Genomic DNA, 19,107 nt, shown 5'->3' with positions numbered 1-19,107 from the left:
CAGACTTAGATAGATAAATCTTTTGCATATTGCTTGGTTTTTTTCACTTTTATCCATCATTTTTCCCCGCTGTTCCCAATGTATTCCCAAATCAAATGACCAATCTACATCTTTTGGTTCCCAGATAATGTCCTTTTATAGAAATAGAAGTCCTCAGTAAATGATCCCATTAATAATTACCTCTGTTACATTACATTTACATGATTCAATTGGGCCTTTTTCTGTCATACTTCCTCAAAATACATGTTTTTCAGTGGTTACCACACAAATACACCCCTTGCCTAAATGACACACTCTTGTGCCACCAGAGGCTAAATATTCCACGGTACATTGTCCACTTGAGTGATTCAAATGGCATCCCTCTAGGGACCAAATTAGTTCTGGACACACCCATTTACTTCATCCCCACTCTTCACAATGTTTCCTGAATTTTCCTAATTTATAATCCCTTTCTTCTTGAGTCATGTGTCCCACTTATTTCTTTCTGCAATAACTCTCCATTAATATTTTTGGCAACACCCAGGCCATTATTGGTTTTCTTTGCTTCCCTGTGTTGTGTAACAGCATTCTGCCTTCCCACTCTCCCCTCAAGGGTGGTTTTATTCCAATTAAATTCCATATATTTCTTCTATCCTACAATTTGTTGATTCCATATATGAGGATCTTTGAACCACTCAGAAGCCCACTGCCCATTATTTAACAGATTAACCATTCTCTCTATATAATATAGCCCATACATTTGCATCTGCACACATCATATTGCTGGCACAGTTCCACTCTCAATCTCAGACACACCAAATATATTCACATTTAGAGATGTTGTGAAGGTTTGGGCTTGTTTGAACTGGAGTTCCCCACTTCTTATACCTTGTTCCGATAATGCACCAAAATTGGGTATCACATCTTTCTGTACAGCCGTCAAAAATCTTACCCAAGGCTGACATTTTCCCTTGTAACGTCTCAATATCAAATGAGTTTAAAACTCCAGCACCAATGCCACCTACAGTATATTCCCCTTTACCTCCTTTATTTTGTATTATACCATCTCCCCACTGTTGTTGCCATGCTTGTGATAGAGGTGCGGCAGATGGCATACGCTCCGGATGTTGTGCCCTTATATTGACTTGCACTCTCCCCAACCCAATTATTTGAGACACAATAGTTGGGGCTTCAATTACTTCTCCCCTCCATTACTTCTCGTCTGCCATGATTCCTGGTGCAATCTTGTTTACTGGGATCTGGTAATAAACATAAAACTTGACTTATCCCTGAAAATATATTCCCCAATTAATTTTACTGAAGCAACTCAATCTTATCATCATGGAAGGATTTCCCAGTACCCCACATTCACAAAAACGGAGAGCCGTTGACTCATTCCATCTGATGTCTTAGCCAATTCTTGTTCATTAGTCACATCTAGGGTGACTATATCAAATCCCAAGCTCAAAAAGGTACAGTTCATAATACTCATATTCAGATTGTTCTCATAATAACTAAAGGAATGTTATTTAATCTTTAGGACACCACTTTTACTGTGATGTGTGGACTCACTTTCCCTTTTCACCCCTGTTGATCTTCACCACAGTAGGTGAAATTTTATCCAGGATGGAAAAAGGTCCAACCCATCTAGACTCCAGAACATGATTTTTCTCTATTAATTTAAAATACATTATTCTATCTCCTATTTTTTCATAATTTACTGTCCTGAGCCACATAAGAATCCATGTAGTCTCTTGCTTTTTCAATAGTGGCATTCAGTTTTAATTCCATTTTCTTAAGTTCTATCAGTAACTCCCTTACCCACTGCATAATTGACACCTCTTCTTCTTCTTCTTCTGGATAAAATAAAGGGTTCCACAATCTTATAGGCCTTCCAAAGAAGATTTGATAAGGGTGGTAACCAGTACCCAATCAATCACTACTTCAGATGGCTGCTAACACCACTGGTAATTTATCATCCCAATCTTTGCCAGCTTCTTACACTACTTTGCGTAGAGCTTGTTTAATAGTTCAATTCATTCTTTCTACTGTCTCTGATGATTGAGGATGATAGGGGATATGTAGTTGTTGTTTTATTCCTAAAGCTTTTAATAAATGTTTAATAAACTTCTCTTACAAAATGTGGCCCAGTATCTGATTCAATTATTTTTGAAGTCCTATATCTACTAAACACTACTTCCCACAACTTCTCAGGAATAGCCTCTGCACTATGATTTCTGGTGGGAATTGCCTCCACCCATCCAGAAAAGAATCTGCTATCACTAATAAAAACTGATTTCCCCTTTGGATCTTAGGCAATTTATCAATATAATCCTCCTGTATTGTACTCAATGGCCCCACAATTCTTTGGTGCAACAAGGGTCCCGAATTTGGTGGTCTATTCCATTTGCTGCCCATCTTATGCAGTTTTTAACAAAGTTTTCTACGTCCTCTTGCACATTAGACCATATTCCAAATTGTTTTACCTTAAAGAGATTATTTTCTATTCCTTGAGGGCCAGAGAGTGACACAAGTTAATAATCTCCTCTCTTTGAAGTTTGTAAGATATCCCTTATCTCCCCTGTTTTCTTATTCTTTCCTCAGGTTTAACCTCCTGTTTTATGGCTTGAGCGCTAGTAACTACCATAACTCCCAAAGGTTCCTTTGCTGCTAATTTAGCTAAAGCATCCGCTTTATCTTTCCAATATTTTTCATTTCATTCTTGCTTTTTTTCACACATCACAAGCTGCTGGTCTGTGGCTGTTAATCTTCTAGACTTGTATGCTACTGGTATCAACTTCCTGTCAGTGTCTTGTATTAATACCACCGCTAGGCCCTGTAGGGTCGCTGACAACTTAATCAGAAATGGATTATCTATCTCAGGGAATTTCAATGTTGGAGCCTGCATCAAGGCTTGTTTTAAATTACAGAAAGCTTTTTCTTCTTCGGGCCTCCACTTCCATTCTACCTTATTTTTTTAGTAAATGACACAAAGGTCCTGTGATAATGATGAAATTCCAGATGTGTTTCCTTCAATAGTTAGATCCTCCCAACGTCACCCTCAATGCAGGAGAATTCTCTGGCCTTAGTAAATTCATGAATGGTTTCCCCTTTTGTTGATCTAGCTGAATTCCTTATTCCCCTAGGGTCACCCCCCCAAATAATTCACTCTCCTATGCACTAGTTGGGCTTTCTCTCTAATAGCCTTGAACCCGTTTCCTGGATGAGTCTCAACCCTTTTCTAGTCCGCTCAGTCACTTCCTCTTCAGCGTCCCCTCACACTAATATAGCATCTTCATATGAGGTGGCATTCTCTCGATACTCTTAGGATAATCCAGCATTTGCACCAGATGTTGGTGCATAAAAGGCAGAGCACAATGCAGGCCCTGGGGAATTCTTTCAAAAATAATGAAGACAACTGAGCTATGAGAAACTTGCATTCTCCTCTTTCTTTTCCTTGGTCAAATATTGAATTAACTGTTTTATTCCTGTCACCTGATGGTCTAATTTATCTTTCTCTGTTTTAACCTTTTCCCAGTCCATCGTTCTTTTCTCCAATTCTGTATTTTGTTTCCCCATTAGTTCTAATTGTGTTTGCATTATCTGTGCCCGCCTCACTTCACACTCCAAATTTTTCTGGAAAATTTTAAAATTCTCTTGTAATGTTAGGTTTCAGAGTAGCAGCCGTGTTAATCTGTATTCCACTGCATGCATACGATGAAGTGAGCTGTAGCTCACGAAAGCTTATGCTCAAATAAATTTGTTAGTTTCTAAGGTGCTACAAGTCCTCCTTTTCTTCTTGTAATGTTGTAACTCTGCACAGATTTCCCCTTTGCATGCAATTTCTTTGTTTACAGCTTTCCACAACAGCCATTCTTCAGCTATTTGCTTTTTACTGGCATTAGGTTTGCACAACTGTACATATGTCTCAAACATATTTTCTAAGGTATCCATTATTACACTAGGAGCCCACCAGTGGCACGTCCCAAGTGCAATAATCTCCTTCTTGAACAGAGAAGGGGATTTAGCTTTAGTTTACTGGGGTGCCTCTTCCACCCCTTTACTTCTCCTCTTAAACAATGGTTTAAACAGTAAATTAACAGCACATGCAATCTCCCCACACTTTTTATTCTCTCCCACATAAATTTCTCACAAAGTTCACAAAGAAGGAGTCACCCATTTTAATCTTCAGTAAGGACTCTCCCAACACTGTAAGACCCCATCTCGAAATCCGGCACTCCTTAATATCTCTCCCTGCTCCTCATTCTAGGCCACAGGTTACACCCTGCAATAGAGGTTTCCCTGCAGGATGGGAGCAGGCAGACAGCGGACACAGTCTTGGTACATAAGTCTCTAAATGCTCTTTTTTGATTTCAAAACAAACCTTCCTCAGTCCACAATCACACTCCAAACATACTAAACCATAGTCTCAAAAAGATCAGAATAGGTCCAATGGCCAGTCAAGATTCCTTCCAATCATAAGATCATAAGACGTGGGGAGCCGGAGAAAACCACACCTGTATCCACACGAGGTTCTGGATCAATAAAAGACTCCAACTTGAATAAATCACAAGTAACCATTTATAGACCATTCCCTTGTGCCATTGGTTCATTGTCTCTGTTTACTATGTTATCAGGTTTGCCTGTTACTTTGGGGTATCCTCATTTATTAGCGTTACTCTTCTGGGGTGGTTTCTGTAATTCTATCAATGCACTGCTTCTGTCACTTTTGTCCATCTACTTCTCCCTTCTGCAAGTTCCCTCGCAATGGAGCTAGCCTGCAGATCCTAGGTTCCCCAGGGCTGAGACCTGCCAGCCCCCGAATCAGATGAACACACACGTGCACGCACACACACACACCCCCACCGAAATGCTTCTAAGATGACTGGATTAATGAGCAAAAAGAAAAGGAGGACTTGTGGCACCTTAGAGACTAACCAATATATTTGAGCATGAGCTTTCGTGAGCTACAGCTCATTTCATCAGAAGCTCACGAAAGCTTATGCTCAAATAAATAGGTTTGTCTCTAAGGTGCCACAAGAACTCCTTTTCTTTTTGCGAATACAGACTAACATGGCTGTTACTCTGAAACCCTCCATGAAGCTTGATTTGATCAGGGTTCCTAGATGTTTCCAGGTGGTGGTGGTTGAGAGTCCAGAGTTCTGGGCCCCCAGCATGATCAGTCAGGAAAAGTTGAAGTCCCAATGGAACTGGTGCAGATTTTGGATCCAGGCACCAGAACACTTACTTGACTGTGGGTAGGTGTTTTTGTGGGGAAATAACAATGGTTCAATGGAGAACACTAGATTCGTTTGTGGGTAAACTGATGATTTAAGGGAGTATATCAAAGTTGTTTTGTTCAGGCTAGACAATAAGAACTGATCATTCCTGGGTTTGGGTAGTGGTCCTTCAAGGAAGCTTACAATGCAATCACACAGCTTCAGTATTTTGGATAGTAAGAGAGGATTTTTTACTATAATTGTTCTGATAATTACTGAACTGAGTGTGTGCAGACATGGGTTCATTAACATCTGGAGCAGAGATTTCCCAACATTCACTGCTTCAGTGCTTTCCTAATCCCAGAGTTTAGTGTAGTTCTTGCCTTGGAATTTCTGTTCTCCATTCTGTATGCTAATGGAGATGCCTCCCTGTCCCATCTTTGATGCAAATGAAGCTAAGGGAGTTTCCTTAATCCTGTCACCCTTGTCTGGAGGGGCATAGGTGTATCTCCCACTGCTTTTTCACTGCTTTTTGGAAGTCTTTCTTCTGATCAGTTTTAGTTTGATAAGAGGCTGGGGAGGGTGTCCTTCATGAGTCAGAAAGGCTGTGTATGGTGTGCCGGTTCCCCAAGAACACAGAGCTGATAGGTAACAACTAGGCCTTCTACCCACACAATTCCAAAGAGACAATCCTGGTCGGGCCACCATGTCCTCCAATTCTTGTCAGTCTAGCAGTTCTTTCCTTTTCTGTTGGTTCTATGTATTTTTCCAGAACATAATGAGATTGTTTTTTGCATAAATAGTTCTAATAGTTTTTGACCTTAAGTTCTTGCTTCAGTTACTAAGTCACAACACACATATTCGTCACAAGCATGTGTCAGTCATACCAGGCCTCAATGACCCATAACACACTACATGGCTATATAAATCACAATATATATTAATTCATGTGCATATTTCAAACACCAGTAAAGGGGTTTTGATTTTGAATTTGATTGTCATTTCATAGCTTTGTTGCTAATGTGGAAGAACTCCTGCTGGAGCTTCTAGCATTTTTTAAATTATTATTTAATCAACTCTGTACTATGTATCTAATAATGTACAATGTGTTCATGAAAAAATAATTGGTTCAAGAAATTGATTGGGCTACTTTTAGGTAATATTTTAAGGGACTTTGAGCTATTAATGCAGTAGAAATCTGGCAACTCCAGCCAGACCCAGATGGTCCAGAGAAGCATCCAAAAAGTCAGAGCTCTTCCGGAGGCAGAGCAGCAGCACTAAGCCAGAAGAGCCAGCGCTGGGCCGGAGGCAGAGCAGCAGCACTGAGGCAGAGCTGGGGAGCTGCAGCTGGAGCAGACCAGAACCGGGAGATGGGGAAGCACAAACCAGCTGTGCCAATGGGGAGCCACGGCTGAGCTACAGTAGGGAGATGTGGGGCCAGAGCCAGGAGAGTGGATGCCGGCCATGCCACAAATAGCACAGCAGCCAAGCATGATGCACAGGTGGGGAGAGCAAGCTGGGACCATGGGCAGAGGGCCCAGTGCTGGGAGACATCCCCAAAGAGGAGGCCCTTGAAGGCTGGACCCAGAGGGTGGGATGTGGACCTGACGGGAAGGTAGATGAGGGGGAGAAGGGTCCTGTCACCTTCAGCCTGGGGCTGTGTGGCCACAGCAGGTATCTGACAACAGGTGTCAGCACAGGGAAGCCAGAGCCTGGGCAGGAGGCCTGAGACGTATCAAGAGCAGACTATGAAGTTTTCTTATATCGCAGAGACGGCTCTTTGTGGTGTCCCTATCCCCACAGATCATTTCCCTTCATCTTTTCCAGTTTTCCTTTAGTTTTCTTACAGTTGCTGTTTAATAAATAGTATGTGGTCTGAACATCATGCAGTGATCAGCAGGTCAGGGAAGTGGCTGGTGCTGAACGAGAACCCAGAGGGAGGCCATCCTAGACCCTGTAGTAAGTGTTCACCATGACAGTGGGTGTCAAACCCAGCATTGACCTTTGACATGGGCAGTTTGGGCGACTGAAAAGGGGGACATAAGGAAGGGGGTGCAATTTGATACCTTCCATGTCACCTGACTTGCTGACCATGAGCCAGCTGGCTTTATGGAGGCAGGCAGGCAGCCACTCAGGCGAGAGACACACATGCAATTCACCATCCAGCGGTGGTGCCTCTCTTGCGAATGGTGCTGCCAAAGAGAGAGAGTCGTCTCTGAATGCAAAGCTCCTCTTACCTCAGTCTATATCAGTAGCCTCTGCAGCTAGTGTGCCTCAGCCTTCTCCCCTTGGAACCATCCCAGGAGGGGGCATCGAGAATGTCCTTTTAATCATTAGAGACTAACCAATTTATTAGAGCATAAGCTTTCGTGAGCTACAGCTCACTTCCTCAGATGCATATCGTGGAAACTGCAGCAGGCTTTATATATACACAGAGAATATGAAACAATACCTATTCCCACCCCACTGTCCTGCTGGTAATAGCTTATCTAAAGTGATTTCCAGCACAAATCCAGGTTTTCTCACCCTCCACCCCCCCACACAAATTCACTCTCCTGCTGGTGATAGCCCATCCAAAGTGACAACTCTTTACACAATGTGCAACACAACAGAACCACTAACCCAGGAACTTATCCTTGCAAAAAAGCCCGTTGCCAACTGTGCCCACATATCTATTCAGGGGACACCATCACAGGGCCTAATAACATCAGCCACGCTATCAGAGGCTCATTCACCTGCACATCCACCAATGTGATATATGCCATCATGTGCCAGCAATGCCCCTCTGCCATGTACATTGGTCAAACTGGACAGTCTCTACGTAAAAGAATAAATGGACACAAATCAGATGTCAAGAATTGTAACATTCATAAACCAGTCGGAGAACACTTCAATCTCTCTGGTCACGCGATCACAGACATGAAGGTCGCTATCTTAAAACAAAAAAACTTCAAATCCAGACTCCAGCGAGAAACTGCTGAATTGGAATTCATTTGCAAATTGGATACTATTAATTTAGGCTTAAATAGAGACTTGGAGTGGCTAAGTCATTATGCAAGGTAGCCCGTTTCCTCTTGTTTTTTCCTACCCCCCCCCAGATGTTCTGGTTTAACTTGGATTTTAACTTGAAGAGTGGTCAGTTTGGATGAGCTATTACCAGCAGGAGAGTGAGTTTGTGTGTGTATGGGGGTGGGGGGGATGTGAGAACCTGGATTTATGCAGGAAATAGCCCAGCTTGATTGTCATGCACATTGTGTAAAGAGTTGTCACTTTGGATGGGCTATCACCAGCAGGAGAGTGAATTTGTGTGGGGGGGTGGAGGGTGAGAAAACCTGGATTTGTGCTGGAAATCACTTTAGATAAGCGATTACCAGCAGGACAGTGGGGTGGGAATAGGTATTGTTTCATATTCTCTGTGTATATATAAAGCCTGCTGCAGTTTCCACGATATGCATCTGAGGAAGTGAGCTGTAGCTCACGAAAGCTTATGCTCTAATAAATTGGTTAGTCTCTAAGGTGCCACAAGTCCTCCTTTTCTTTTTGCGAATACAGACTAACACGGCTGCTACTCTGAAACCTTTTAATCATTGACCACTTCACTTGCTATTCTCAGGCATACTCTACTCGTGACTAGCGGGCAACTAATGTGGCCAAGGTGATGTGGAAATAGTTTATCTGCCATTATGGCATCCCTGAAAGGCTACACACAGACAAAGGGAGAAAGTTTGAAAGTAATCTCCTTGTCCAGCTTTGGAAACTCTTAAGGACTTCAAAGAGGAGAACCATGCCCTGTCACCCTCAAAAGAATGAGACTACTGAGCGGTGCAACTGAGCACTCATGAATATGCTGGGAACCCTGCATCTGGACCAAAAGGAGAACTGGAAGGACTATGCTGAGCCCATGCCTCATGTTCATAATTGCATCCAGCACGAGTCCACTGGGTTTTCCCATTCTTCTTAATGTTTGGCCGACACCCAGGGCTGAAGGTAGCTCTGGCCCTGGGTTTCCCCCACAGAGATGAGTTCACCCTGCACTTGATATGGGAAGAATATACAACAAGCCTGTGTTAACCAAACTGAGATTTTTCTGACACTTCATTCAAAGGCACACTCATTTACATAAGCCAAACACAAGTTTATCTACAAAAAAAAAGCATTAAGTGATTATAAGTGATAGCAAACAGATCAAAGCAGAGTACCTAGCAAATAAACAAAACTACAAACTAAGGTAAATAATAGAACTGGAAGGGACCTTGAGAGGTCATGTCTCCTCTCTGTTTTCTCTTTTCCAGACTAAACAAACCTAATTTTTCAATCTTCCCTCATAGGTCATGTTTTCCAGGCCAGTAATCATCCTTGTTGCTCTTCTCTGGACTCTCTCCAACTTATCCACATCTTTTCGGAAATGTGGTGCCCAGAACTGGACACAATACTCCAGTTGAGGCCTAATCTGCGCAGAGTAGAGCTGCAGAATTACTTCTTGTGTCTTGCTTACAACGTACCTACTAATACAGCCCAGAATGACATTTGTGGTTTTTTTGCAACAGCGTTATACTGTTGACTCATATTTAGCTTGTGGTCCACTATGACCACTAGATCCCATTCTGCAGTACTCCTTCATAGGCAGTCTTTACCCATTCTGTGTGTGTGCATCTGATTGTTCCTTCCTAAGTGGATTTCCTATTTTGCATTTGTCCTTATTGAATTTCATCCTATTTACTTCAGACCATTTCTCCAGTTTGTCCAGATCATTTTGAATGTTCATCCTATCCTCCAAAGCACTTGCAACCCCTCCCAGCTTGGTATCATTTGCAAACTTAATAAGTGTACTCTTCATGCCAAGTTACAAAAAATTAACAACATTTTTTTCAAAGTACATCAGAAGCAGTAAGTCTGCAAAACCATAAGTGGGACCCCTGGATGATTGAGCTGCTAAAGGTGCACTCAAGGAAGATGAGGCTGGAACAGAGAGGCTAAATGAATTCTTTGCCTTGATCTTCACTGCAGAGGATGTCAGGGAGATTTCCACACCTGGGCCATTCTTTTTAGGTGACAGATGTGAGGAACTGTCCCACACTGAGATGTCAATAGAGGAGGTTTTGAAACAAACTGACAAATTAAACAATATTAAATCACCAGGACCAGATGGGATTCACCCAAGAGTTCTGAATGAACTCAAATACCAAACTGCAGAACTACTAACTGTGTAGTATGTAAACTATCACTTATATCAGCCTCTGTACAAGATGATTGGCAGATAGCTAACGTGATTCTGATTTTTAAACAAGGCTCTAGAGGGTTTCCTAGCAATTACAGGCCAGAAAGCCTAACTTCAGTAACAGGCAAATTTGTTGATACTCTAGTAAAGAACAGAATAATTAGACACATTGATGAACACGATTTGTTGGGGTAGAATCAACATAGATTTTGAAAGGGAAATCATGCCTCACCCATCTATTAAAATGATTTGAGGAGGTGAACAAACATGTGATCAAGAGTGAACCAGGGTATATAGTCTACTGGGTCTTTCAGAAAGCCTTTGACAAGGTCCCTCACCAAAGGCTTTTGAGCAAAGTGAGCAGATATGGGGTAAGTTATGGGGTAATGTCACACAACAGCATCTCTCCTGCTTCAGCAACTGGTTAAAAGACAGGAAACAAAGGGTAGGACTAAATGGTCAGTTTTCAGAAGGGGGGGAGAGGTAACTAGTGGTGTCCCCAGGGATCTGTACTGGGCCCAGTGCTATTCAACGTAGTCATAAATGACCTGGAAAAAGGGGGATGGAGGGAGGTGGTAAAATTTGCAGATGATACAAAATGTGATGACTGGACAAGCAAAATGGCAGGTGAAATTCAGTGCTGAGAAACACACGTTGGGAAACATCATCCCACCGACACAGACACAATGGTGGGATCTAAATGAATTGTTCCCACTTAAGAAAGAGATCTTGGAGTCACTGTGGATAGTTCTCTGAAAACATCCACTCAATGTGCAGCGGCAGACAAAAAAGCAGACAGAATGTTGGGAATCATTAGGAAAGGGATTGGTAATGAGACAGAACATATCATATATCCCCTGTATAAATCCATGGTATGTCCACACCTTAAATATTGTTTAAAGTTTTGGTTGCCCTATCTCAAAAACATATATTTGAATGGGAAAATACAGAGAAGGGCATCAACATTTTTAGGGGTATGAGACAGCTTCCATATGAAGATAGATTAAAAAGACGGGTTTCAGAGTAGCAGCCGTGTTAGTCTGTATTCGCAAAAAGAAAAGGAGGACTTGTGGCACCTTAGAGACTAACAAAATTATTTGAACATAAGCTTTCGTGAGCTACAGCTCACTTCGTCGGATGCATTCAGTGGAAAATACAGTGGGGAGATTTATATACACAGAGAACATGAAAGAATGGGTGTTACCATACACACTGTAACCAGAGTGATCAGGTAAGGTGAGCTACTACCAGCAGGAGAGCTTGTTAGTCTCTAAGGTGCCACAAGTACTCCTTTTATTAAAAAGACTGGGACTGTTAAGTTTGGAAAAGAAATGACGGGGGGGGGGGGGTAGAGGTCTTATCATGAGTGGTGGGGAGAAAGTGAATCAGGAAGTGTTATTTACCCCTTCACATTAACTAATGAAGTTAATAGGCAGCAGGTTTAAAACAAACAAAAGAAAGTACTTTTTCACACAACACACAGTCAGCTTGAAGAACACATTGCCAAGGGATGTTGTGAAGGCTAAATGTATAACTGATCGAAAAAGTATTAGGTAAGTTGATGGAGGATAGGTCTATCAATAGCTCTTAGCCAAGATGGTCAGGGATACAGCCCCATCCTCTGGATGTCTCTAAACCTCTGACTGGTGGAAACTGGGAACAAATGAGAGCATATGGATTATTCGATAATTGTCCTGTTTTGTTTGTTCCCTCTGAAGAATTTTACAGGCTCTCGTCAGAAGACAGGACACTGGGCTAGATGGAACAATGGTCTGAACAAATATGGCTGTTCTTCTGATCCTAAATTGTTCCACTGATGGAGGGACTACTGCAGACAAGCCTTTTCAAGGGGCTCCCTCTGCTGGTGTAGCCACCCTAGAAGACTCCAGGGGGTGCTGAGTGTGGGATGCTGATGGGGCGGGGGGTGAGTTCTGCCACCTAGGGGTGTGGTCCTGTAGCACGAGAGACAGAGGCTCATGGGTTGAGCTAGAGCTGGGCTGGAAAACCAAGAGTCCCCCCGCCCATGCAAAATTTTGGCCCAAACTAAAATGTTTCCTTTTCATCCATTTTTGGGGGGTAAGTTTTTTTCATACAAAACAGATCATTTTTTCTCTGAAAGCTCAGCTGCCATGATGCTGCCCAGCTGCAGCTGCCTGGGTCCCCACGAGCAATTGGAGGTTTTTCATTTGCCTCTCCCTTATAACATAAATGAAGGTTGCACTGATGGAGTGTATGGCTGCACTCTGGGTAAGGAAAGGTCTAAACTTCCCAACCAGTCTGCGGCTGGGGCATTGTGCCTATCAGCTACTCTAACCAGCCTTCCCATCTCTGTGCAGCATCTGCCACCCTGTACAATGACACTTCAACAGATCCTGCAGGCAGAGACTACTGAGACAGGTCCTGGTAGCACATCTGAGATGATTCTGTGCTAGGCGGGAGCTGGAGAGGGTCCTAGAGCAGTTGTGGAGGTGCAGAGATTGGGGGAGGGTAGCTACCAGTGGATCATTGAGATCTGTACCTAACTTTGGGGATCCCTGTATTCTGGGGGTCACTGTTTCTTCCTCAGGGAAAAGGGAAGGGACCCCTCCTATGAGAACAGTCGGAGGGAATTTGCCCTGTAGGGAGCCTTGTGAAATCTTCCTTCCCTGGCTGCACCTTGGGTTTGCAATGCAGGAGAGGGGGCTGCTGGGGAGAAATCTGAATCTATATCGATTAATTAATATTTATTATTATTATTATTATTATTATTATTATTATTATTATTATTTCAGCAAGATCAAGCTGTGACAACAGCGTTACCACTTGGCCACCCCCGAGGTAGCCCTATGACTAATCAGAACCATATAAACAGTGATGACAAGCCCGGATTCCAGGAGCAGAGCCTGCAGCAGGGCTTGTGCTGCCGTCCAGTTGGGCAGCATCACCACACGTCCCCTGTGATTTGGCCTCCTGAAGCTTGCCCTTGGCCGTGACAGGGGTTAAAGCTGGTGCACAGTAAGCCAAGCAGCTGAGGTTCCCTAATGGCCAGGTGGCCCCAAGGGACTGTGCCGGCATGCTTCATAAGGAGAGTTGCCTCCCTATCTGAACAGATACTGCCTGCTGCCCATGTAACCTCTCCGATGACTCCTTGTCCTTTAGGGTGAAGACCTCTGGTATCAGCAGCTCCCCTTCTAGCAGGAACTAGGTATGTTGGCAGGTTTCACCATCTTTGAAATGTGGAGTTTAGGGGAAAGGCTGGAAGCTGTTTCTATTTGCAGATGTTCTGTGCGGTGGCAGAGGACACAGCTGGGCTGGAGGGGTGACTCAGTGACGGGGCTGGAGGGCAGGCAGCGCTAGGTAGCTTGGGAACCCCTCCCCTACATGTAGCCAGGATCCTCGGTGGGCTATTCATGCTACACATAAATCTGAGATTCAAAGTGAGCTTGGAGTATTAAAAACCCAGGTCCTATTTCTAGATCTGCCGTTTGCTCTAGGGCCGATCCTGCCAGGGGCTGAGCAAGAGGAGACCCCACAGAATGTCAGTGACTAGTTCCCAAATCGCCTCAGGTTTATTTGCTCCTGGAAATTTAATCAGTAAATGCATTTTAAAAGGTTTTATAATCTGGCTCGATTGTAAAGGCAGGAATCCAGAGCTGTGTTGCTCTGTGGTAACAGGGCTGATAAGGCATATTTCTGTTTCCTGATTGGCTGAGGGCTCCAGGTTTTTTATCCTGTAGATACCCCTCAGAGTTACAGGGTTACTGGCATCTCTGCCCCCTCTCTGGTCTCCGAGTGCCAGATGTCAAGCATCATAGCCTACACACTCGTGGGGTGGAATCCCCCTAACCTGCCAGGACCCTTTGTAGCCTTCACGCTCACGAGGTGGAAATTCGGGATCCTCCACCCTCAGACTGGGCCCTGGGCTACAGCACACCGGAGGTCAACTGTGCTTGCTGAGTAGGTCCGAGTGGGTTCAACACCTGAGGTTCTTCCCTTTGGGAGTCAGTGACGAGTGGTGAGACAAGTCACCAGTCAGGTTTCTAGAACCAAAATACTGTTTAATCTGAACAGCAGGAAGAAAGCGTAACATGGGAGAATAAGAAGTTCTCTGACTCCAAGTCCTCCCACTCTGATGGGGACCCAGGCAGGCCGAGGGCCTTCAAATTTCCCCAGCGGTGTCTGTGCCTGTCAGTCTGAAGAGCTTCTCAGCAACAGCTGCCCAGCATCTGGAGAGACTCCCAGCACTGGCAAAACAAGCTGTGTAACGTGTCTGGAGCCCGGAAACAAGCTCTTCCCAGCTTGTATCTCCAGTGTGGTCTCTCACCCTCCCTGGGGTGGTTACTGAGCGATGGCTCTTCTTGAGCTGTTGCTTCCCTTCCTGCTTGTTTTCCAGCAGCCTGCTGTTAAATAAGAAGTGCCATACTGGTTTCAGCCAATAGAGCCATAACATAAACATCCCAATAGTTAACCCTATATAGCTCTACAGCAAACATCCCCAGAACTGGGTTTAACATGTCCATACATTATGGCAGCTCAGCTCCATGTCTGACAGTATGCCATTCCTGGGTACTACAGATTTTATGAGTACAGGATAGAGACAGCCAGAGAGAGAGCGAGAGAGCAATAGACTACTTTCACATGTGAAATGAAGTTTCATTTCCATGAATACTCATGCATTTGACTTTCAAATCCACTTCCTGCAAACCCTCATCCTGCCTCAATAACAGCTGCTGGGGTTACTATGTACTAGAGAGTGATAGCTCAGGGAATGAATATTTTCTATACTGATCCCAATGCCTGTTACCACTCCGGACACAGGCTACAGACTGACAGAACAGAACCCAAGGAGAACCAGTCAGCTATTAACCCAGGGACAGAGAATTATAGAATATCAGGGTTGGAAGGGACCTCAGGAGGTCATCTAGTCCAACCCCCTGCTCAAAGCAGGACCAATCCCCAACTAAATCATCCCAGCCAGGAGAAATCCAAATGAGAGATGCTACATTTTAAGTCCCACTCCAACCTGAGAAATCACCTCTGAAAGAAGATCAGAAGAAAAAGAATGGGTTGATGTGTGTGTGCTAAGGTACGGATGTGTAAATGTTATGTCAAATTTTTTCATTGTAATACAAATATTACAAACCAAATATTCATGACATGCCTGTATATCTAAAGCAAGCAGCAGAGTTGTTCTAATCTCTACAGGAAGGAGCAGCAGTAACTTTACTGCTTAATGGCTTTGGCTTTAGAAAGTATTATAGAAGTACTTCACATTATGTTTGCAATGGGTTTGTGCTATTAACTCTTTGTGCTGAACAGTTGTATGATACTGTCTCCTGGTAACTGACCGGAAGCTGCTTATAACACTTACATTCAGGGTTGTCCATTCAATCACTCTGCAATACATGTACAAGAACATAAGACTTTCCAAAAAGTCCTGAGAGACTTTTGGTCCGTGTTTCAGCAAAGAGTAGAGCTGAGGGGCAAAAAAGGGGAGTGTAATCGTGGATGTAAGTAATTTATGCCCCTTACATTTTACATGAGCATGGCTGAAGTAACTTGCACACTCAGCTGGATATTAGAGCAAACATAGTAACATAGTTTTTGCACTATTCACCCATCTTTGCCACCTACTCCTCCCCCGCCCAACTGAAGTAACTGTCTGCGTTAGCTTGTAACTTGCCAGATATCTAGACCGTTGCATGGGGAGAGGATGCAGTTCCTGAGATCATGATGAGAGGCCTGTAGGATGATTGAACTCTTTGGATTCAGGCAAAGGCACTTCAGCTTCTCTTGGAGGGATTCTTGGGGGTCTGAGTATATCACCACAAGCACTTGTTAAGGGAAAGTTAACAGAGCCCAGTTCACACATGTAAATCTGGAGTGCGATAGTTTAAGTCAATGTTATTGAATTAAAATCCTAGCTCTAAGAATTTGCCCCATGTGCTGCAAAGAGGAAGTGGCTTAATTTGGACTCTCAAGCATGGAAAAGAAAATATATAATGAGGCAACAAAACACATTTATAAATAGCTTTAATGCAGAAGAGATATTTACAGTAACCATTTCCCCCATGAATTTCCCATGTGTTTAGCCATATATCATGATACAGTAGGCCCCACTCAGAAGAGGAGGGCCAGAAAGGTGTCTGTGGTAAGGTCAATATTGTAAAATCACGCAGTGTTCAAGCAAGCTGTGGAACTCCCAGCCACTAGACATCAATGGATTAGCCAGATTGAAAAAGGAACTGGAAGTTTATGTGTGTTACCAGAAAATCCAATTCCAGTATTGAGGATTGTTTGAAAAAAGTCTTGGAAGGGCTCTAAACCTTCCTGATTTACACCACAAAATATGTCTAGCTAGGGGCATCAGAGGGAAACTTTCCCAAGGAGCAGGTTATCTCAGAGCTGCCTATTGCAGGGTTCCTTCAACTTTCTTCTGAAGCTTCTGGAACTGGCCTCTGGATATTAGGCTAGATGGACTGCAGGTCTGATCCAATCTGGCAGTGCCTATCTCCTATCAGTGATGTAAATCCAAGACAATGTTTTTGCTGATTCTCCTTGAGCTCCTAGTCTCTAGACTTGCACTGAGACCAGAAAGATGCTTCTCTAATTATCATCTAGTCTCCTGTTCTTTTTCCTTGCAGGAAGGAAAGTTCAAAACTCCTTGGACCTTCCCAGTCCATTATGTCAACTGTAAATGACACCAAATTCACACCTGCTGTGTTCCTTCTCACCAGGATACTTGGGCAGGAAGACGTTCATCTGCGGATCTCCATCCCCTTTTGTTTCATGTATCTTATTTCAATATTAGGAAATTCAGTCATTCTGTTCATTATTAAAACAGATCCAAGCCTCCATGAGTCCATGTACATTTTCCTTTCCATGTTGGCCATCACAGACCTTGGCTTATCGTTAGCCACAATACCGATGATACTGGGCATATTCTTGTTTAACTCTAGGGAGATAAGCTTTGATGCCTGTTTTGCCCAGCTGTTCTTCATCCACTCGCTTAAATTCATTGAATCCTCCATGCTCTTGTTGATGGCCTTTAACCGCTTCGTCGCAATCTGTAACCCACTGAGATATGTTTCCATCTTAACCCAGAAGAGAATAGCCAAGCTGGGATTTCTGTTTGTGCTAAGAGGGTTGGCCATAGCATTCCCAGTTCCCTTTCTCCTAAAACGGTTCCAATATTGTCGAGCTAATGTCCTGTCCCATTCCTACTGCCTGCACCAGGACGTTATTAAGATGGCTTGTTCGGACATCACAGTCAATAGCATCTATGGCTTGGTTGTTACACTGTTAACAGTGGGTTTGGACTCACTTCTCATCTTCCTCTCTTATGTGATGATCCTCAAAGCAGTGCTGAGCATTGCGTCCCAGGTGGAGTGCCTCAGGGCCTTGAACACCTGTGTCTCCCACTTCTGCGCTGTCCTGCTCTTCTACACTCCAGAAATTGGTTTGTCTGTGCTACACAGATTTGGGAAGGGCTCTTTTCCCTTATTTCAGATTCTCCTTGGCTACATCTACTTGCTGGTCCCACCTCTGATTAATTCAATTGTGTACAGCGTGAAAAGCAAACACCTTTGTGAGAGGATAATCAGAGTGTTCATCAAGTGAAGGTTCAGTTCATCACCTGGCTCCAGCGCTGGTGACACGGGGGATGAAAAACACGGGCCACCTAATGCAACCTGGACTCTTGCATCTTAGATGACATGAGCTAATGAGCTCCACTCTGTAGAGAGAGGTTCAGGTGGGGTCTAAGGACAGAGGTGGGTGAAGGAGGACAGCTCACTGGCGGATGGAGAGCAAGGCAGCCAGCAGCATTTAAAAAGTGACTGTGTTCATGGAGAGCCAGGGGACTGCTTGGATGTTGGCCCATAAAGAGCCCTATCAGTGGCTGCTCCCCTCTCAGAATTCCTGTCTATATAGTCAATAAAGAGAAAAGTGTTGGATGTTGTTTCCCGTTACACCTGGCCTGTCATTGTCCTGTCTCTGGTTAAACATCCATGAGCTATGAAGAAAGCTGCAGAGGTCTTCTGTGGTCACAGTCCTGGCCCTTCCTGAGCGCTCTGGGTACTGTGTGATCCATGGGTGCTGCAGCAGCTGTGGACAGCAGCTATTCAAGGGACAAGGATACTCACCCTTCCCCCATGCCCTCAGCCAGGTGCTTGTGACTGAGTCATGTCCAAGACTTGATAAATGCAGGAACCCCAGGAGAAGCCATTCAGGCAGCCCACCCCGGTTGATGGCTTTGCACACACGACACGCCTGCTTATCCCAAACGCAGCTGGCCATAATGCCACCAAGGCAGAGCAGAGCTGTGTCTGTGAGTGGTGATCTGATACACAGGAGTCCCGGCAAGAGACTAATGCAAAGGGGTGGAAACAGGCCTCAGCTCCCCAACAGAGCCACGGTTAGCTCCTATCCCAGCCCAGCCCATTCAGGGTAGGGAGACCACCTTTTCAAAAGGGAAAAGTAGGACACATGTAGGAGCCCCATCTCTTCCCTGATCCCGCCCCTACCCCTCTTCTTCACCTCAAAGACTTTCAATCTGTAACATATTTACCAGCATAACACCCCTTTGCGGTAGGGCAGAGCGTTTAACACCTCTGGGCAGACCTTCCCCTGCTGGTGACACCCATGTTCTGAAAGAGGACACAGCCCCCTGCCCTGCACTACAAGGCCCCAGCCCCAGGCCCTTAAAGAAAC

The 19,107-nt window shown here is 44.1% G+C and overlaps 1 protein-coding gene across 1 annotated transcript; it reads left to right on the top strand.

Moving 5' to 3' along the window:
• Nucleotides 1–17,079: 17,079 nt before the first annotated feature.
• Nucleotides 17,080–18,015, top strand: LOC311516017 (olfactory receptor 51G2-like; the record flags this gene model as incomplete). The annotated part of the gene is made up of 1 exon (XM_084619625.1): nt 17,080–18,015. One exon carries the CDS (start codon nt 17,080–17,082, stop codon nt 18,013–18,015), a length of 936 nt encoding a protein of 311 aa, XP_084475751.1.
• Nucleotides 18,016–19,107: the final 1,092 nt, after the last annotated feature.

Source organism: Lepidochelys olivacea (genome assembly GCF_965140295.1).
Source record: "Lepidochelys olivacea isolate rLepOli2 genome assembly, chromosome: 1".
NCBI classification, from domain to species: Eukaryota; Metazoa; Chordata; order Testudines; family Cheloniidae; genus Lepidochelys; species Lepidochelys olivacea.
This window is presented reverse-complemented; position numbering and strand designations above follow the sequence as displayed.